Source organism: Zonotrichia leucophrys, chromosome 5 (assembly GCF_028769735.1).
Source record: "Zonotrichia leucophrys gambelii isolate GWCS_2022_RI chromosome 5, RI_Zleu_2.0, whole genome shotgun sequence".
Classification (NCBI taxonomy): Eukaryota; Metazoa; Chordata; class Aves; order Passeriformes; family Passerellidae; genus Zonotrichia; species Zonotrichia leucophrys.
The window spans coordinates 2,418,748-2,440,328 of NC_088175.1; the positions used below are offsets into that span (position 1 = coordinate 2,418,748).

At 42.1% G+C, this 21,581-nt stretch overlaps 1 protein-coding gene across 1 annotated transcript in view; it reads left to right on the forward strand.

The window, feature by feature from the left end:
- BRF1 (BRF1 RNA polymerase III transcription initiation factor subunit) overlaps positions 1-21,581 on the forward strand; it is a 172,781-nt gene that overhangs the window by 86,771 nt on the left and 64,429 nt on the right. Inside the window, exons 7-11 of the mRNA XM_064713416.1 lie at positions 1,103-1,196; positions 11,230-11,356; positions 12,330-12,369; positions 12,459-12,551; positions 13,240-13,518. Of these exons, the coding sequence (XP_064569486.1) occupies positions 1,103-1,196; positions 11,230-11,356; positions 12,330-12,369; positions 12,459-12,551; positions 13,240-13,518 (633 nt within the window). The remainder of the gene's footprint in view (positions 1-1,102; positions 1,197-11,229; positions 11,357-12,329; positions 12,370-12,458; positions 12,552-13,239; positions 13,519-21,581) is intronic.

The window sequence follows — 21,581 nt, forward strand, 5'->3', positions numbered from 1 at the left end:
AAACCTATGGGTTTGGGAGGACCAGGTTAAAAGACAGTAGCCAGTGGGGTCAGAGTAATGAGGAGTGTAGGTAGTCACAGAGTTCATGTATGTACTGTATTTTATTTGAAAGTTCTTACATGTTTATGCATGAATGAGAAGTTTGCTCAAACCTTTGAAAACCTAGGACTGTGCAATTTTTTGATATTTCTAGCCCCTTTTTCTTAATAATACTTGATTTCTGCACATTGCTAAAAATTTGAATATAGGCTATGGGAGAGCAGTCTGCTCTTTGATGTGCTACATGGGCTCTATCCACACAAGCAAGTAATTTAATTCTACAGACATGGATCAATAGATGGAAGCAGGTGGTGCTGAGCCCCCTCCATCCATCCATGCAATATGCAGCTCACATGTTGGACTGTGGACTGGGTTTAGTTTGGTTCCCTGGCTTAAAATTAAGTCTATGCCACACATAGCTCAAATGACCAATTGTTAATTCAGCCCTGATGTTCCTGTTAGGAGCACTTTAAACATGTACCACAAGTGGAGCTCTGGTTTAGTTTCCTCTATAAAAAAGCACTTTTTAATGTTTAAAACTGCTCTGTGCAGTGAGCTACTGTATGATGAGTGGGGTGGTGCTTCAAAACAGAGCTGATGCTCTGAATCAAGATACCATGTAAATGCAACTGGTTATCTGGCATTTAGAGGGTCTTGCAGGAGAGCACTTGGGCACCGGGAAGACAGGGATAGTAGTGGCAGCAATGAGGAGACCAGCTTAGACACATTGAGTGTTTCTCTGGAGATCTTCTTATTTGGGACAGAATTCAGTGAGATGGTAGCTGAAAATAAGTGATCATTGAAATTTTCTTGTGCTGTAGATAACCTTGGTTTCCCAATTGTTAAAACACAGAATTTTTCAAGGTGCAATTTGCACTCAGTTTAATGGGTAGAAAGCAAAGTTTGTGAAGTCAGGTCCATCACCAGTATTCAGGGACACAGCTGAGCATAGGCATTTACAGCTCCTTAGCTGAAGGCAGGGACAAAGAGAGGCTGTAGTTACTTGATTTTCTTCGGGAAATTTCCCTCTTTTTGCTATTAACTTTCCCTGCTTGTTCTCCAGCTCTGCTAGTGGCAGCAAGAATGCATGATTTCCGACGGACTGTTAAAGAGGTCATCAGGGTGGTGAAGGTTTGTGAGTCCACATTGAGGAAAAGGTCAGTGCAGTCTTACTGCTTTTATCTTTGGTTAAAGTACTGAACAGTGATATAGTCTAAAATAAATGTATATTGGAGAAAACTAGGTTATTTTTGTAAGTGCCATGAATCAAATATGTATTTGTTTTAGCTGGTCATTTTAAAGTACTAACACCTTGCCTCTTATGTAAGACCTCAAATGCTCAGCAAAGATGGTAAGGAGCACTGTGCCTACTAAACAGGTGAAGACTTGAAGGCAAAATAATGCTGTGTCAGTAATATTAACAGTATTGTCATGTCCTCAGAAAAAATAATTTATTGATTCTCAAAGCTGACAGTCTACTGTGAGATTTTTTTTTTCATTAATCCAGAAGCCAAGTGATGAGAAGTCTTGTCTTTAAGCTGTTATCAAACAGAACTTTTCAAAATATTTTGCTGAAGTGTTCATTTTTGGTAGTGTTGCACTGCTAACAAATAGAAGGCAGCACAGTGAATCTAATGATAAGTTCAGTGAAGGATCCTCTGAAAGTGGGAATTTTTCAAGTACCTTTTGTGTGTGTATTTTTTGAAGATCAAGTAATATTTTCCATAGTTTATTGATGCAAGCAGATACCCAGTTTCTGTCATTTTACTTTTGAAATGTTGTAACATCATACAACTCTTTCCCCATAGATTAAAAATGACCTAACAGAAATGCCATGATTTCTGTTGTCCACAGCTGGAAATTCTTCTGTCACCAATATATTGTGATATTTGTTCCCCCAAGGTCTGCCTTTACAAAGCTTCCTTAGTGTCACTCTTCACCTTGCTGGGATCAGCTTAAGCACATCCAATTGAACATAATACTTGTTAAAAATATTCACTTATTAATTGCGGAAAATGTTTTTCTCCCAGATCTTCACTGATGGAACAGGAATGATGCTATTTTCCAGCTATGCATGGGTGGTATAGAGATTAAGTTTAGAGTGTTTTAAATGCTTCCAGGTACTACAACCATAGGGATGGAGCAGTACCAATGCCACCCTTTTTTCTCTGGCCAATAGGTCTGTGTTTCAGTTGTGTTTTGTATGATTAATGAGTTATGCACTACAATCTACTCCAAGATGCTTTGGTTAAATAGCTCGAGAGTTTGTACTTACTAAGAAAATAAGCATAATAAATTAGAGTTGGAAGGGAAATTAATTTGAGCAATTGTTTCAAGCGAGAAAATCTTACTTCAAAATTCATGCTTTGAAATGTTTACTCAAGTCACACACATCAACTAAAATGACAGCCTTATTTACTTTGACAGGGTAAACGTGACAGCTGAATTATTTTCAGGCAGCTATAATTACAACTATTTATCACGAATCTATAAATTTGATTGATGTTTTTCAAATAAGAGCACGTTATATAGTATTTAACGAAGGCAAATAAAAAAAAAACCTTTGAAATAAAAAAAATACCCTCTTTCTGCACTCCAGTTTTTTTCCTCTTCTTTCAAGAATTCCTTTCAAAATGCCATCAAATAGAATTTGTCTATATGAAAAAGAACTTATTTCACATTCTTAAAAATTCCTTTGCTTCTCAGTTTGATGTGCAGTTTTATTTCATTTTAATTATAGTTACTCAGGTTGGTAAAGAGTGGCTGCTGTGTTTTATGAAGGTGTTGGATACTGTGCTCACTGCTGATGGCTTTGCCCTGACAGCTCCAGAAGTGAAACCCAACATGAGTGCAGATAATGCTGACACTTCCAGCCTGCAGGTTCTGCTGTGTGGTTTGATTCAGCTCCCAGCTGCCTTCCTGGGGAAGCACAGACCTTTGGAAGCTGGGTTTGCTCTGGTGCCCATGGCAGAAATCTTCAAGGGAAGGTCCCACATGGTGTGTGCTTGCCTGGGAGGGGCAGGAATGTGTGGATGAGGATGCAGGAATGATGCTCTTTAAGAAATCCTGATGGGGAATTCCTGGGAGTGTTTGGGGAAGGCTCTCAGCAAGGGGCGGCAGCACTTCCCTGAGCAGGGCCCTGTTTCTGGTCCTGGCAGTGCAGCTGGTGGGACTGGATTAGTTCACCCCATTGTCCATCAGATGGAGAGCACCAAGCCCTCCTGCCTGGAGGCTGTGTCCTCTTTCTCTGCTCTGAGATGGAGGAGTTGCTCTGGAGGAGGTTCACAAAAATGTGAGGTATCTCCAGGTCATAAAAATTCATGATCTGGTGATAAGGGGAGTCTGTTTTGGAAGGAAAAAGTGACAAAGCGTCGCCCGTGTGTGCTGTCACTCATCCTCCAGCCAAGAGTTCTTAATCTGGGCATCAGTTTGCTTAAAAAGCAGATCCTGTTTATTTTTAATGTGAGTGGGTTTTTGGTAATACTGGTAGACAAAACTTTGAAGTCACTTTGCATGGCCTTCTGGCTTTAAGTTTTGAAGCACACAATTAAAATGTAAAGCTTGTTGCTGTTGTTGAAAGCGAACTTATTAAATATTAATAAATGCACTGATAATTCTATCTCATTTCCAGTCTAATTGAAATTATATTAACTTATATATCACTTCATATATTCAAAGTACTGTACAAATATTAGCTAATTAGTCAAATTGTTATTTTCTATGTAATCATCCGTGGAGGTAGCAGAAATTAACTTTTAATAAACCCAGTCCTTTTATTTAGTTGAGTTCTCACATTTGTGGCTGTGTTCAATGCACCTGTCTTTGCCTCTGCATTTTTAACCTTTAAATACTTTAACCCTTCATCTTTTTATTCACCTCTTGCATGCCTTCTCTGTGTTCTACATTTTGTGTTATCCTCAGTAGGAGTAATTTTTATGATATTTGTCCATTGTGCATTATCTAATACTGTGCAGTCCTTATGCCTGTTTAAAGACCTTAGGCACTTCTTCCATAGAATTAGAAAAAAATCGTCTTATTTTAACATTTGTATTTTGCTGCTTTGACTTGCTCACTTTATCTTTAAATTGATCTCCTTTTTGCATAAAAAATACTTCTTCTCAGTTCCATAAAGTACTGTCTGCTAAAAAACTTATTTGTGATGAACTTCAGAAGCAGTAAAGCTTCATTTAGAAGAAATTGGAATGAAAAGCCAGAATGGGTTTAAATCGCTTGGTTTTGGGGTGATTGTTTTCTTCTCACAACCTCATAGTGTTTTGGGAAGGAAGACAAGACTTGTTACAAAGGAGCTTCACTTACCAGTTGTAGATGCTGCAGGGACTTTCATAAATGGGGTCCTTTGCTTATATCCTGGGGACCCTGTTACAGCTCCTTCAATGACTGAGGTGATCATTTTCTGGAAAAATTAATGATCTATGCGTAGAGATAAATGTTCTGAATGTACTGCCTGCAGCCTTCCTTTTTCTTTTTTTTTTCTTTTTTTAATTTCTGTAATATGTGGCTGGCATCAACCTTGTGTCTGTCTCAAGCTGGACAGATGGATGCCTGAGAGAGAAGGCAAAGAGAGGAGTGTAAATGAGTCAGGATGAGAAGGGAAGGTAACAGGGACATGGGCAGCTGTGAGGTTGTTGTTATTCAAAACACCAAAGCCCTATCAAGGCCAGGACTGAAGGGAAAGGTGTGTGGGAGTCAGTGTTGGGCTGTGATCCAAGTACAGCCATGCTGAAATTCTGTGGAGGGTATCCAGTGAGTCAGGGAGAGCTTGGCCACCTGAGATGTTTCAGCATGGAGGGGCTGGGGATGCTCAGAATGTCAGATCCATGTAAGGGCTCTTGCTTGAAGTGTGATGTGGGGAGAAGCTTTTAGAACACCAGGAAATTTATTTCATGTAAAGGACCTGGTGGTGGTGTCTGCTCTGATCTCAGCTCAGCAACTGAGCTGCTCCATTCCTGGCTGCCATAAGCTAAATTGAGAAATATCTCATGTCTCCAGTTCAGTCAGTTCAAGTGGCTTACAGATGATTTCAGAAACCTTTCTAGTATGGTGAGTAAAATACAACTTGATCTATGTGGGCTGATACTGCATACCTTTGTAAGTTGGATGGTCTGGTTTAATAAAAAAAAAAAAGGTTTTGTTTCTGAGGAATCCAATTTCACAGGCAATGTTCCTTTTTATAAGTGCAGCTTCTATACAGTTAGCAAGTTAATACATTAATTAGATTCCTAATATATTTTAATACATCATACTTACAGACCTAATTTCAAAATTATTTGGTGACTCTTTAACTTTTGAAACAATCAGTAGCTTGTTTGCACTAACTCAGGCTTAGATCTTGTAAATAGTTTTCCTGTGTTTGACTTTCCTCATCTTGATCTTGAGTGGCTGGTGAGAAATTAAACTGCTCTATTTTTCTTTTCCAGGAGATCATAGAGTGCTTTGACAGACCACAGTAAAGGAACCATGCTAATGAAGCAGAATTTTAAGGAATGCTTACACATTTTGTTTCATTACCATGATGTGAGCATTTGAACCCGAGGGGAAAAAAGAACAAAAATTTTCAGGTGGTTTAGACTGACAGAATTCTGGGATGGCCAGGGAGGTGCTGGTGGGATTATCCAGGGGCTGATAGTGGGTCACAATGTTAATGCAAGTTAGCTCTGTGTGTAAGCATTTGTAGAATGAGGGCTTTAAAATTTATGCTAATGAATTTGTGACATTTTTAAATCTCTGTGTTGGTGTGAGCAAGTAACAGGAACTAATTCTAAAGGGTGCTTTATTTAGTGCAATCTTTAGAGGTACCTGTTCTTAATACTTAGAGAAACATCAGAGAGTTTCCAGTGAGCTCCATAAATTACCAGTCACCTATTAATTGGAAGTAAATGACTGTGTCTATGCTCTTAGTCCATTGCAAAAAGAGGTGATGAGTATTAATGTTGGAAGTTGTGTAAAGGGAGAATATTTCTCTTTAACAGTTGCATTTGGCTGGGAACAAACAGAATAATTTAGCACAGCTCGGGTGATAAGCTGTAAGTTGTAAAACCACAGCAACTGGATCATCTCTGGTTTTGTCCTTACCTTTAGGAATGAGATACTCATTCATACAGGCTTAAAACTACCTTTTATATTACTGCAAATACATGTAAAATTATCTTTATGTACAATGTTTACATATCAGGAGATTACTCTTCTATTTACTTACTGGTGGCTGCTGGAAAACTTTTTGTTATGTCATGTAGGAAGCATTTAATAACTATTTCAGATATATGTTCTATATTAAGTATCACTTTTAGAGTATGTGTTTACATACTGCCATAAATAGTTCATGTGTAAACATTGTATGGCTTGGAAAAAAATAAGGAGAGAAGGATGATGCAACAGACTGTTGGATTTGTGGTATAGAAATAGTGATGGTTTGAACACCAGTGTGAATTCTGAGCTTCTCTTGAGTGCACAGGTTTGGAGTGGCAGGAGGCACTGAGAAGGGTTAAATTAAAACAGTGGGGGTGTTCTGCAATATTCTGGTTCTTCACTAAGACACAAAAGTAAATCCCTGACTTTTCCAGAGTCTGGAATTGTCTGAGGGGTCAAATCAGCTGATCTATTACCAGAATGTTTGAAGTTGATACCACAGTTAAGATTATATAGATATCATGTAAGCTATTACTTATGGTTTTAATTATATTGTTAATTTGGGAGAACTCAGGGGAGTTTAGTTGCTGGCACCAGTTTATCCTGCAATAAAGGTTCTTTTTCATATATTTCTGCTAACAGTGTGGCACATTCACTTTATTATTTTTCTAATCCACTGATAAAATACTTGAAGTACTTTTAAAAGACCTCTCACAACAGGTAACTGGAAGGCTGATGGCTCAGGCTAAACCTCATGTTCTTTCTTTAACAAAACATCTCTCTGCAGCTGTAATTTGTTTGCCCTTCTGCATGGAGATAGTTCTGCTCATGCTGCCTGCTTTCCAGACTGGATGCTGATTGTGTGTAGGCAGAAGGACACCAGGGCTGTTCCTGAATAGTCTCTGCTTAGAAGTCCCTCTTGGGCTTTGAACTTGGGCTCCTGAAGGATTTGTGAGTTGGAGTCCAGAAGTCCTTGTTCTTTTGTGTTCTTTGTCACACCCCACTGCTGCAGAATTAAACACTAAACCTGAGCCCTTAGCTGCACACGCAAATCTTGTTTTTTCCATCACTGCAGACTGGATTGAAGAGTCTCCACTGGAGGGTATCCCTGGAACAAAACAATGTAAAAAGGACATTGCATGTAACTTCAAAATGATTGACCCATTTTCCCTTATTGGGAGTTAAATTAAGTGTGAATAGAATCGGTTTGCTGGTTTGTGCACAAAAGTGCTTTATCAGAAGCAGAGGTGTGGTTTTGTCTGTAAATGGATGAAACAACAACTGTGGAAATTTTTCTTTGTAAAAAAGGGTTGGGTTAGAGGCAGATGACACTAGGCTCTGGAAAAACTTTTCTCCCAAAGGAATTTTCTTGAAAGAGTTTGCTGTGAGAAACTGTAAGAGGACGGTTTATACTGGAAGTTGAATCTTAGCCTGAGCTTTAGTGGTTGCCTCTGCTTTGACTATAAATAGAAAATCCTTGTCTGCCAAATTTCAGTTTTTAAAGCCTTTTTGAATTTGTGCCAAGGAAATAATATTTTAATTTGTATATCTGTTTATTTTCCCTCTGTCTGTGCATAACTTAAAGTGGCAACTCTTATTAGATTTTTTTAGGTTAACAAAAGTGAAAAATGAACTTGGATAGCATTTTTATGTGGGACTTAAAAAATAGCCTGTAGCTATTTTTTTTTTTTCATGAAGCCACTCCCTTGCCCCTGAAATGATTGTGTTTATAATTAAGGTTGTGTCAGTTTTTCTTAACTGCCAAACTAATGTTGCTTTGTTTCATGTGGTGTAGACTGCTGCAGCATCAGTTTGTTGCCTTGGTGGCATTTGTCCAAACAGTGGATAAAATTAAAGAATGTTTAAAAATATGTAGACAGGATATCAGCCAATGTAAAATGTTGAGGCAGGCGAGTGGTTGGCAAACACAGGTATTTATTTATATCAAGTTAAAGGAGAAAATGGTGAGTGTGCAGCTCGCTCTCCCACGGAGATGGTGCTCAAGCTGCGATCCTGACCATCAGGGATGGTTCCTCATTTTGGGAGAAGGGTTAGAGCCTTGGGGGCAGGACTTGAGAGAAGTGAAAAAATAACATTCTGCTCTAAATTGGCATCACCACCAGCCTGTGCTTAAACTGTGATGCTGGCAGTCCTCCCCGTGGGGTGGTCAGCCCTGCCCTGCTTGGCTTGGATCAGGACTGAGGAAAGGAGGGAGGGCAGGTGTCACAGACATCTTTCATGAAAAATCCTTTCCTTAGGATTTTTCCTTCTGAGAAGCTGAGAGGCTTCAACAATGGTTGTCTGCTGCTGTGGAATGCAACAGGTGAATCTGTGATTGGTCTCATAGAGTTGTTTCTAATTAATGGCCAATCACAGTCAGCTGGCTTGGGCTCTCTGTCCAAGACACAAGCCTTTGTTATTCATTCTTTTTCTATTCTTAGCTAGCCTTCTGATGAAATCCTTTCTTCTATTCTTTTAGTATAGTTTTAATATAATATATATCATAAAATAATAAATCAAATCTTCTGAAACATGGAGTCAACATTCTCGTCTCTTCCCTCGTCCTCGGACCCCTGTGAACACGGTCACAGGCAGGGGCGTGCACGGGGCTGGGTGCTGGTGGCCTGGTCAGTGGCTGAACCTTGCTGTGCTGTGGGTTTGAGCTCCCTGGCAGTAGCCATGGTGTAGCTCTGCCCTGTCCTAGAGCAGCCACACTGAAGGTGTTGGGAGAGACCCATCCTGCCTGGTGTGGGGCTGGGCTTGGGCTGGAGCTTGTGCCAGCTCTGACTCGCTGCCTCACCCCAGACCTGACATCTGATGGGTGCAGGGTTTGTGACATCAGTCAGGGGACACTGTGGGCAGCAGAGGGACAGACAGAGCCCGAGGTGTCTGCAGGCCTTAGGTGCTGACACCCAGCATGGTCATCCTGTCCCCAGCCTGGCTTCATGAGTTTTGCTCCTGGTGTTTTCCTGCCTGCTCGGCATGCACAGAGGTGGTGCTGCTTTGGTGGGGCCCTGGCAGCTCATCTCAGACTCAAAGCAACTGTTGGATAAATAAACTGTGTGTTTTTGCCAAAGTGCACCTTGGCTTTTAACACTGGGAGGAGAGTATTTTAATAAGGTGAGGCTAGTTGGGAGGAAGAGTCATGCTGAAGTGGGGCTGCCTGAGAGTACATGATTCATTTGTGGAGAGATGGATGGCTGTTCTTTAATGATTGTGACTGGGAAGATCCATGCTCCTCAAATGATACATGGGTTTGGCATTAAGTGAATCCTGAATTTAAATAATAATAATAATAACAGTGCCCTAGCCAGGTTTTCCCTCTAACCTGATAGATGTGGCTCCCTCCTGGAAGGTGGGTAATGCATGCTGGAAGCCCGTTAACGCCAAGAAAGATTTCTAGTCTTTTAATTAAAAGCTGGGTGCTGCTGCTGCCAACAGCATCCTCCTCTCCTTTCCAATTTGATCTGAAAGAGAGGAGGAGGGAGCTGGTCCCTGGTACTCTGAGGGAAGGGTTTGGGCTGTCAGTCACTCCTAAGTACATGGCTAATTTGGGGCTTTGTGGAGATGCTTGAATTCCAAAAGCAAGTCTGGTTTTCAGAGGCTTTCTTCTCCTCAGCAGCACTAACTCTGGCCGGTGTAGCCGTGCATGGGCTTGGTGTGCTGCTTGCTGTTGGAGCCACACAGAGGTGCCTGGCTCTCTCTGTGCATTTCATGACATGAGATGCTGCCTGGGGCCTCTGGCCCCTGCTGCAGGAGTGGGATGTCTCCAGGCAAAGTGTCCTGCACTTGCAGCCTGCCTACACCCCTCCTTATGGGCTGTCTTGTCCTGCTCCTCCTTTTATAAAGCAAGAAACACAGAGGCTGATGAGGATATAATAGGAGAGTGTGGCCCTGTGCTCCTGGCTTTGACCCTGATGTTGGCTAGAAACTGAATTTCTGTCCTAGAGAAAATTCCCTCTTCAGAGAGACTTTTATTGCAACCAGAGGTAGAGGAGAGAACTGAGGAGAAAACCACAACTGCTTTTAGGGGGAGAAAAATGCAGAAAGGTCCTGTGCTGAGAGCACTGAATCACCATTTTTAGTTCCCTATCTTTGCAGATGGAAGCTGTTGTCAGCTCTGCTTCCTCTGAAAGATGGGAATATTCCAGTGAAGCAGCTGCAGACCCATCATTGCCATTTTCCCATGGAAAATGTTGATATTATTAAAAGGGCACTTTCTGTCAGAGAAACATTCTGCCAGACGTTTCCTGACCTGGCTTTGTACTTAACCTTTTGTCTCATTTTCTCCATCTGTAAAATGGATGTGCTTATTCTCAGCCACCTGTATAAAATGCTGGTATTTGTGGATTAAGTTATGACCACGTGGTCTTACTTAAGATTGAATTCCTGTGAAAGACTCATCTGCTTTCATGGCAATTCCCCATGGAGCCAGTCCGATCTCTCACATAGGTAGGAACTTTAAAAATGCAAAGAATTAAAGAAATCCAAAGTTTATTATTGTCAAATTATGTTCATCCATCTATTTAATCTGTGTGATGTGGAAATGATCAATTTATTTTACCACTGCTTCTGTGTGTCCAGGGAAGATTATTTCTTGTCCCTCTCCCAGCTTGCTGAAGAGATGTTACTTTAATGTTTGCTTTGTGTAAATTAATCATGATGACATATCAGCAAAATTTTTGAGAAACTCTTAAACCAGTATGACAGATATTTTATTTGGTGAATCCATTTTGTTGTTGCTGTTGATAACAAAAGCAACGAGAGGAATGAGCTGTGTTTCTTGTCTTAGTTCGTCTTTGTTAATCAAAAAAAAAGTATGTTACATACTCTAATAAATCAAAAGCTAATTTGGGAAATGAAAAGATACTTTTTTTGCAGCAGATGAAACAATTAGTAGCACTTCAGTTTTAATGTATTCTGTGTTTGAGCCAGAGCTGCTAAGGGTGACATGTTTATTCCATAGCTTGGCAGTTTGCAAATTTTGTTCCTTTCAAAGGAGTTCTTATAGATGTTTTGGTCACGTGCTGTATGCTTTGGTAGGTTGACAGAGTTTCAAGATACACCAACCAGTCAGCTGACCATAGATGAGTTTATGAAGATTGACTTGGAGGAAGAATGTGATCCTCCTTCGTTTACAGCTGGTCAAAAAAAATTGAAGATACAGCAGGTAAATTCTGAATTGGATGCTCTCTGTGGTTCTTTCCTCTCTCCTCCCTCTGTGCATTCCCTTTTGAATTTAGTTAATGCCAAATCCTAACTGAGCAGCCCTTGGTAAGATTCAGTACATTTATTTTGAGGTTTTTGAGAGAGGGATGAGCATTAGTGCATATAATATCCATTAACTGAAGGTATTTTTTGGTTTATTGGCAAAGGAATAGTTTCCCAATTAAAAATATCATGGGATTAGAAACCATGCACTGTTTTTAAGGTGATACCTGTGGTTAGAAGTGCCATTACAGAGAACTGTTTTTAAATAGAGATGAAAACAATAACCCATTTACTTTAATGAGACTGCTGGTGGGTTTGTGTGGTACAACACCCACTTCCACAGAGATTAGTTCTCATGTGCCTTAATTTCTTTACAAATCATGAACTAAAGCTGGCAGCAGAGGAGAAGATTTTACTGCTGCCATAGTCAATTCTTACATTATTGGTTTGTTAGGGTTTTTGCTTGCTGTCACTGTGCTGTCATTTAAAGGTTTAAAGGTAGGGGTGTCAGGGATGTTCTCAAGAACCAGCCAGGTGCTGTAGGTCAGAGCTTCACTCTGCCATCACCAGTTTGCTCTGTCTGGTGTGGGCACTCCAGTCTCAGCCCTGTCCTGCACTTCTCACATCTACAGGCACAGTCTCAGGGTCTGACTGCTGGAGAATGAGGCCTTTTATTTACAGCTTGCCAGACTGGAGGCTCTTTTTGAAGTATAAAGATGGGGGAGATAACATTTTGAAATTGGTCAGTGTTTTGGGACCTGTCTGTCATGCCTGTCTGACACTACAGAGTAATTTCAGTGGTGATTCAAAACCTCCTTATGCTTTTGAAATACCCTGCCATTCTCTATCTCTGTGTACAGCTCACAAACAGTTTAAAATTGTGCATATTTTTTTTAGTAATTTCATGTTTATTTTCTCTATTGTCATTTCAGCTTGAAAAGGCATTATCAAAAAAGCTGGAGGATTTTGAAGGTATGAGTTGTGTTTAGTGTAACATATCACTCATTTCTTCAATATTGCATTGATGATCGCTGAGTTTTATTTTTATTTCAACACCACAGGAGAAATATCGAGCTACCAAGATGAAATAGAGAGTGAATTAGAAAACAGCAGACCGAAAGCAAAAGGTGTATTTGCAAATTTCACTAAAGATGGTAAGTCTATAAAGTCTTATGACTCCTTAAATAGTATTGAGCTCAGATCAGGCAGTCTGGAGTGAATGAATGTTATGGTGATAAATGTGGTCATATATATCTTGCATAGTACAAGATCTCTTACGTTGGGGTTCTCTCTGCCAAATAGGTGGTTCATAAATCAGTCCTCAAAACAACCACATTGTTCATTGCAGGGATAGTTCATTAATGATTTCAGTTGTTTTTCTTTCCTGGTGCAGTATAAGCTTGGCACTGGCACCTGAGAATGTTTCTTTTTATCACTGAAAGTGCAGTGGACCAGTTTCTAGACCCTTCTGTCGCCAAATTCCCCAGTTGACTTCCCATATGGAAGGGCTTTATGCTGGTTTAACTGGCTATTTTAAATTTGTAATTATACCAGGAAATAGCTGACTTCTCTCACAAAGCCCTTTTACCTAATATGATAAGATGATGCTTTCTATTTTAAATGGTGACTGTAGTCACAAAAATACATTTTAATAGTCAAGGTAATGAATTTGAAGAGCATCTGGAAACTCCATGTATTCATACACTGAAGTAAAATATTGTGTATTTCTTTTACAGATTTCCTCTAAAGACTTTTATTCTTTATTTCTTTATTCTTTCTCTATTTGTTTAGTTTCTGTAACAGATGGTATGCAGTGATCTGTTGGGTTTCTTCCCCTTACAGATTCTATAGAAGATAATGCCTCTAGCATATTTGGAGAGGAAGAGGCAGAAGATGAAGAGCTAGAGGCAGCTGCTAATCACTTAAACAAGGACTTTTATGATGAACTTAATGAGAAGGATAGAAGTAAAAGAATTGAAGATGGGGAATGCAGAAATGGAAGTGAAACTCTTGTGAGACCCCCTGCACTGGAATCCTTGCTTGGCCCACTGCCCACTGCTGCTAGTCTTGGCATAACAGAGTCCATCAAAGAGTGCATATCCACAAAGGACCAAGAGCCTGGTGAGTGGGAGTTCAGCTCAGAGCAGAAGCTGGACACAGGCAGCCAGCTGTGGGTTTGTTGTGTCATTTCCATGTATCCTGTTGGTCACTGTGGTCGCAATTCCGTGAATCACTGAGATGTCAGGGTACAGGAGCTGCAAGGCTGGATGGGACCAGTGGTCTTGGTTGTTGATGTGGTTGTAGACATCTGCTCTTCTGGAAGCTGCAGGAAAATCTGGGATGCCTAATTATTTTCTGAAGCCTGAGAATGTGTATCTCTTGGTTAAGCTGATAGTTAATTTGCAGTCATATGATAGCTGATGGGCATATTTCAAGCCATGCACTCTCAATTAGGAAATTGGAGGAAGCAGATTCCTGTAAATATGACTTGAAATTAAAACCCAAGTATGAGAATCTTAGATCAAGACAGACTTTCTCAGGAGACATTTTACTGGAGCCAAACATGATGCAGTCTGTCTCTGATTGAGAGTCTCTGCAAATGGCAAACATTTAAAATGTTTGCAAGAGGAAATAACTGGTGTTATGCTTTTTTCTTTGATATGAACTTCAATGTGTATTTGCTGGTTTTGCTCCATTTTTCTTAAAACCCACAGATCTATTTGCATCATACAGCTCTGTATAGCACAGTGGGAGCAGGACTGATCAACTAAAGAAGCCAGTTTTGCCAGAGCCAGTATTGCAAACAGTCAGTCAAGCAGGCAGGTTTGTTTGCTTTTTCTTATATGTGCTTGAACTTTAGGGAGACAGCATTTTTTTTAAATTCCTTTTGCATCTTAATGACTCTGAAAACAACATATCTAAGGGGCATTTTATTCTTTATCACAGTTAGTTTTTCTATCATAAGACACACCCATCTGAATCTGTTTTGCCAGCTTACTTGGAGGTCTATGCAGCAGAACATTTTGTTACCCAAACTGTTGTGATGCTGATTTCTGTTCAACAGTAGATGAGCTGAACACATTCAGATTCTTATTATGTTAGTGTTCAGTCTTCAGGAGCATAGCAGGATGATTGCACGTTTTTATTTTGTACAAACAAATTCATATAGAAACAGTTGAGTGGCTTTGGTTTTGTTTTAATTACGATGAAGAAAAGGGATGGCTCATGGCTTGTCTCTCTCCTGGAAATCAGCGGTTTGTGTCGCAGAGAGGTCAGTCATGGCTAGGAGCTGTTGTTGTCTGCTTGGCCAGTGACCTGTAAAAAGGAGTTCCCAGCGATGGACATTTCTCAGCTGGCATTGCTATTGACCATTTTAATGGGCAGGCTGAGGACTGGGTGTGAAGATGGAGCTAAGCTGGTGCAGCCAGGGAGGTTCCTGTGAGCTGGGCTTCAGGCAGGTGGGTAGGAGAGTGCAGGGCTGCTCATGCCATGGCTTGTCTGCCTTTGCTGTTTGTTTTCTTGCAAAAGTGGAGGATGTGCCAAATGAACTGAATTTCGAAACCAAGCAGGTTTCAGTATGTTCATTCTCTTCTCCTGCATCTGAGAAATCATTGCAGGTGTTTGAACAAGTACTTATTTTCTTAACATGTTATGAAGCACATATGCAAAATTACTGTTTTGTTTTCATTTTGATTATAGATCCTGCCCCAGTCTTTGTTGGATTTGGAGTTTTTCTTTAGGTGGTGAGGAGGGTGTTTGAGGGAGTTTTGGATGGATTTCTTTGTTGTTTTGGTTTGGTTTTGTGACTCTGCTAATTTATTTTAACAATTTAGAAGTTCTGTGTTAAGTGCAATTCACTTTGGTTATGCCTGTACTGCAGGGTAGTCAATCTGGGTGCAGTTCCCAGTCTCCAGGCCCTTGCCATGTGGTGCCTGTGTGCTGTGGGTGCATCCCAGCGGTGTGTGCATCATCCCCCTGAGGACCTGGTTTCCTTTGGGAAGTCATCTGTGCTCAGGAGCAGTAATGGAACCTTGTGTTTTGGGTGAGTGGCAACCAGGTCTAGCAGACAGGTTGGGAGGTACACCTGGCTTGCAGTTGGCTTGTTATTATGCAGAATAAAGAAAACCTCTTGTTAGGATGCCTCATGTTGGTTACCTTTGTGTCATACCTCTGAACCTGATGAAAACCAGTGTGGATGATTCTGGCACCTCAGGCAGTGTTGTTGAGTTCTGCCTCATTGCTCTGGGAAGTCTGGTAAGGTTATATTTTCTTCTGTTAGACCAGCTGGTACAGTTGTAAAACTTAGACATTTTCCAGGTTTGTGGGCCCTGAAAAAGAAATTGCAGTTTTCAAAACCAAGTACAGGATGAGAGCAGTTGCTCAGAGTTTAAATTGAGATAGCACACACAGTTATAGATTGTCTTGAAACAAAAGTAGTTGTAAGTGTGGAGAGAGGAGGAAAAACTCACAAAATTTCCTGCATTTATCCTGTGCATTTGAATTTGGTTTAGAGCAGTTTATATTGTGAATTGCACCTGGCCATGGCTTTGCTGTGGTAGTTCATGTTCCAAGATCCAAGTCCACTGGAGGAAGGAGAGTGCTGTCATAGCACTGAACCCTGAAGGTGATGTTTTGGTCCTTCTCCACAGCTGTGAAAGTTGTAAATCAGGAACCTTTCCTTCCCTCAGCCCTCTGCAGCCCTGAGTCATCTCACACTGAGTGGGTCAGGCTGGCTGGAGCCCTTATGGAGATGATTTTGTATCTCCTGCTGGGCTCCCTGTGTTGCTGGATGGGTGAATCCTGTCCAGCCAGTTCAGCAGCTGGAAGCAGCAGGCCTGGTGCTGCATGCTGAGGGTGCCCAGCAAACTCTTGTGCTGTGCATGGTGAGGGTGCCCAGCAAACTCTTGTGCTGTGCATGGTGAGGGTGCCCAGCAAACTCTTGTGCTGTGCATGGTGAGGGTGCCCAGCAGACCCTTGTGCTGTGCCTGCTGAGGGTGCCCAGCAGACTCTTGTGTTGTGCATGGTGAGGGTGCCCAGCAAACTCTTGTGCTGTGCATAGTGAGGGTGCCCAGCAAGCTCTTGTGCTGTGCATGGTGAGGGTGCCCAGCAGACTCTTGTGCTGTGCCTGCTGAGGGTGCCCAGCAGACTCTTGTGTTGTGCATGGTGAGGGTGCCCAGCAGACTCTTGTGCTGTGCATGGTGAGGGTGCCCAGCAGACTCTTGTGCTGTGCATAGTGAGGGTGCCCAGCAAGCTCTTGTGCTGTGCATGGTGAGGGTGCCCAGCAGACTCTTGTGGTGATGTGCTGCAGACAGGGCAGGTGGCTCCTAAATAGGAGCAAACAGGTGCAGTGTGTGCAATGTTTGGCCTCCTTAAGTGCAGAGTGTCTCTCCTCCTCTCTGTAATGATCTCTCTTCCTCAAAAAACCTCTGCTGCTGGTACCTTCTACAAAGTCTTTTCATTTGGCTTTGGCATGTGGTAATTCAGTTTATAATTGCCTACATCAGCTGCTTTGGGAAATCTTCCACCTTTGTGCTACAGTGGCAGCAGCAGCAGCGGGTTTCTCACAAACTGCTTATGTGGATAAGACTTAGGTGCAGAGCTGAAATATTAGGGAAAAGTAAGTGTATTTTTGCTCCACTTACAATTGGTATTTGTGCAGCGTGAGCTTGTCTGTATGAATGTTTTATGAAAAGCACAGTATTTTAACAAATTTGCATTACAAAGACAGCATGTAAGGTACCAGGTTAATGAGTCTGAGGCACTAAAGTGCTTAGAATAAACACTGCATTTGACTGCTTTTTCCTACAAAGTGTATTAATTTGCAGAGACTTTAAGCTGAAAACTGTTTGAGTCTTTGCAAACTATTTCTGTCTTATTCTTCATTATAAAAGTGCTTTATGGTGAGATCTCAGTTTCAGAGATGGAGACCAGGTACATCAGTCTGTCCATTTTCCTGGCCATGCAGCATCCCAGCATCCTCTCCACACTCTACATGCTCTTTCTGATTCTCAGTTCCTCCAAAAAAAGTGCACCATTTCTTTTAGGAGACTATCACAGTCAATATCATGGAGTTTGTTCTCAATAAATAGCATCCTTTAGTGTGAAATTTCTCTCTGCAATTTATTTTATGCATCTTTTATACCATTTCAAATATTTTATCATCTTTCTTGGTGTTTCTGTCATTTTGCTGTTTGCTGGCTGTCACACTGCCAGTTCTTCTCTTGCCACATGAAGAAAAAGTGGGGAAGGTCTGATAATAGCAGAGATAAAGGTAAAATACAGGGTGTAAATTACCAAATGACTTTCTATAACTTCCCCTTCATAGTCTAGGTAAGGTTTGAGACCTGATTTATGTTTTGTTTTGAGTTAAAATTCACATGCAGTCATCCAGGGCAGTAATTTCAGGTAAAGTGTGTGCGGTGGGTGGTAACGTGCTCCTGCACGTCCCCATGAAAGCAAGCAGCTGGAGCAGTGAGCAGTCCCTGTGCAAGTACCATCTTGTGCTGCTCAGGCACCCTGCACTCACTCCTGCTTACAGAGGAGACATGGGAAAGCTTCACAATTAGCAGTTTGCTCATTTATTGCTGCTCGTGTTTACGCCTCCGTTACTGCTGCAAGCAGGATCTGGCAGGGCTAGGGCTGAAAGATTTTCCATTGATTTCTGGGGGTGTTAAAGGCCCCATGCAGGCTGTGCTTATTGATCGTGGTCCTTGTCCCTCTGTTCAGCTTCTTACTCAAGGAGGATGTGGAAAATGACTAAAGGTGATCTGATATGAGCTGGGGATGGGCTCCTCCTCCTGGGTCTCACTCCTGTCTTCTGCATTTCATCCCTGCAGCTCCCACCTCATACTTCATCCTTGGGGTTTCACCAGTCCTTCTGTGAGCAGATTCAGCTCCCTTACCCAGCAAGAAGAGCACATGTGTGTTCTGTCCTCCTCCTTTTTTTGTCATCAGCACATGACCAGTGCCAGCAGCACCGTGGGCAGGGGAGGTTGCCGAAATGTGACATTTCTGGCAGGGTCTGAGCTGCCATGGAAGGATGCTTGAGGGTCTGCAGGCAGGTGCCAAGGAGAGATGTTGACCCACCTGGAACCCCAGCATGGATTGCAGGATGCTGGTGCTGTTGTTGCTCCATCAGTGGTTGGGTGTTGGATCCCTCTTTGTCCTGATTTCTTCTTCCAGCATCTTTTCTTCCTTGGATTTTGTCTGAACACATCATTGCCAACTGTTTGGAAATGTATAAGTGTATATGTTACATATAAAAGGTTGGTCAATTGTTTCAGTTGTTCAATCTTGAGAACAGAAGTGTTAGGGGAGGCTTATCACCGTGTTCCAGTATTTAAAGGGTGGGTACAGAGAGGATAGAGATTCATTTTGTGCAAGAAGTCAAATGGAAAAGACAAGGGATAATGGGTGAGGTTTTGATTGGACAGAAGAGAAAATTTTTTCACGGTGAGATCATCCTTTGGATTAATCTCCCCAGGGAAGTGATGGATACTCCAAAATAGGACACTGATAAAATTTTCCTGGACAGAGTGCTGGGCCATCTTATGTAGACTATGAAAAGTTGGCCCAGATGATCCTTAATATCTCTTCCAACCTGTTATTCTTTGATTCTATCATCTAATCAGTGGAGAGAACATTAGGAAGCCCTAGTACAAATAATGGCTGCATACATGAGAAATAAAGCTGCTGAGTTTAGTGCTAATACTGAAGGGACATTTGGTCATCAGTGCAAGCGTGCGTGTCCCCATCCTGATTGCTCTTCTGGCCTCTGGCTTCAGCCCCCCCATTGCTTCAGTGGTTTTGTGCCCCTTGTGTGGCAATGACCTGCTTGGTGCCACCTTCCTTGTGCACAGCCTTCCCAGCACTGTGAGGGTTTGATCTTTGTCTCCGTGTTCCATTTGCTCACTGGAAAATATTTTCTGTGGCAGCACTAGCTCTTTCCCAATTCCAAGATCTAAACAATAAAAACCTTGGTACAAGCTGATCTTTCTCCTCTGGCCTGTGTGTGCCTGTGCTTGGCAGGGTTGATAGGCTGGATCCCTGATTGAGCCTTCATTACGCCGTTAATGAGATGTGAAGAGCTTGCTGCAGCCAGCACGGTAATGCAAGACCACCAGCTGCTGTGAGTGCAGTTTTCTGATACCTGGAGTTTTGGGTGTGAATTACAGATGACAGGATTTTCTTACTTGGCTCTGTATGTCACTCACACTGTACTCAGAAGTACTGTGTGTGCGTGTCTCACTCCAGAATCTCTGTGCGTGCTTTTTCCTGCAGGATCTTTGCATTTCATTAAGGGATAGGAATGCCATAAATTCATTCCATATTCATGCCTTGAGTAACTAGAAAGGTTAAGGGATGAAAACTAATCATAGAGTTTGGCTGGAGGATTTTTAAACAAATTTAGAGAGGGGTTTTGGAGGGAGACCTGCAGTTTGTTAGAGCCATCAAGGGGATAAATTTGAGTGAAAGCATAAGCTGGATCATGTGAATTCATTTTTATAGCATTTGTGGCTGTTTTAGGAATTTTCCAGAGGATTGGTTGTCAATAAAGACACTCCCTATAGGAAAATTTGTGTGATTTTTGTCAGAAGTCTTGGTCAAAAAGAAATTCCCCAAAGTAATGGGTGCTGGGGTCAGGAAAAGATACTGGAAATTTGGGTTCAGGTTCCCGAGCCAAGTGAAGAAGACCCATCTGTTAAACCCTACTTGGCTATATTGCCAATATAGCCAATATAGGCTCTTAGCACCCAGCTGACCAGCCTGGCTGTCCTGTTAGCACCCTCCTACCCCAACTGTTTTAGAGCAGAAGGTTTCCTTTCTTTTCCTTTTCCTTTTCCTTTTCCTTTTCCTTTTCCTTTTCCTTTTCCTTTTCCTTTTCCTTCCTTCCCTTCCCTTTCCCTTCCCTTCCCTTCCCTTCCCTTCCCTTCCCTTCCCTTCCCTTCCCTTCCCTTCCCTTCCCTTCCCTTCCCTTCCTTCCCTTCCCTTCCCTTCCCTTCCCTTCCCTTCCCTTCCCTTCCCTTCCCTTCCCTTCCCTTCCTTCCCTTCCCTTCCCTTCCTTCCCTTCCCTTCCCTTCCCTTCCCTTCCCTTCCCTTCCCTTCCCTTCCCTTCCCTTCCCTTCCCTTCCCTTCCCTTCCCTTCCCTTCCCTTCCCTTCCCTTCCCTTCCCTTCCCTTCCCTTCCCTTCCCTTCTTGGCTTCTTTCTTGCCTTCCTGTTTTTTGGTTTGTTGATTTGATAAAATTCTGGTCTGGAATGGAGGATATTAAAATCCTGAAAGATTTTCCAAGCTTGGATTTTTTTTGCCTGCTGTGTTGTGACTGCAGTGTCTTTTCTGTCTTGAATTTCTCTAATAAAAGCATGGTGGAAAATGAGCTTTATTTTCAGTTTGAGTAGCGTAAAAGCCTTGCATTGCTCTTTGATGAGTCCAACCAGCCTCTCAAGGCCTCATCCTCCCTTGCTTGAGGGAAAAAAAGGGCAAAAAGCTGATTTTTCCTCTGGCTGCTTCAGCTGGCTGCTGGCCACGGGCCCTTTGGAGGAGGAGGAGGAGGCAGCAGGGCTGTGTGTCTGGCTTGGAGAGGTTGGATGTGTGGGAAAGGGGCTCTGTGGTGTCATTCTGTGTGGGATAATTGACATGTGTGTGCTGTGGCCCTGATCCTGCTGTAGTGGAGCAAGGAGGAACAGCCAGCCCCAGCAGGTTTTTTCTATCCATTGTTTTCCATTGTGCTGATGGGAAGTCCAGGTTTGCTGTACCTGCTCTAGGCTTAGGATTAAGGAGCACAGAGCTGGCCAAGCAGGGAGGAGAAGCTCAGCTGAGGCTTTAAAAATGGGCTTTTTTCTGTACCTAAAAAACAGAGTTGCATAAAGAGTTGTTGCCCAAATACTAAGGGAGGGTTGTGTTCTGTGGTTGACTTACATGCCTCAGCATTTGGAGGTGCCAGTCTAAGGTTTTCCTTCTCCTGGGGCTTCTTTCCAAGGTTCTCTCCTCTCTGCACTCCCAAACACCTGCAAAGATGCTGGTTCTCTGCATGAGAGATACTTTCAGGGGCATTTATAATTTCTCCTGTCTTTCTGGGGGTCAGTTCTCAAGGACTCTGTGAAAGTGCAACCATCTAAAGAATCCCTACCCTGCTCTTAAACCTTGGCTAAAATAGAATCACAGAGTTACAGAATGGTTTGGGTT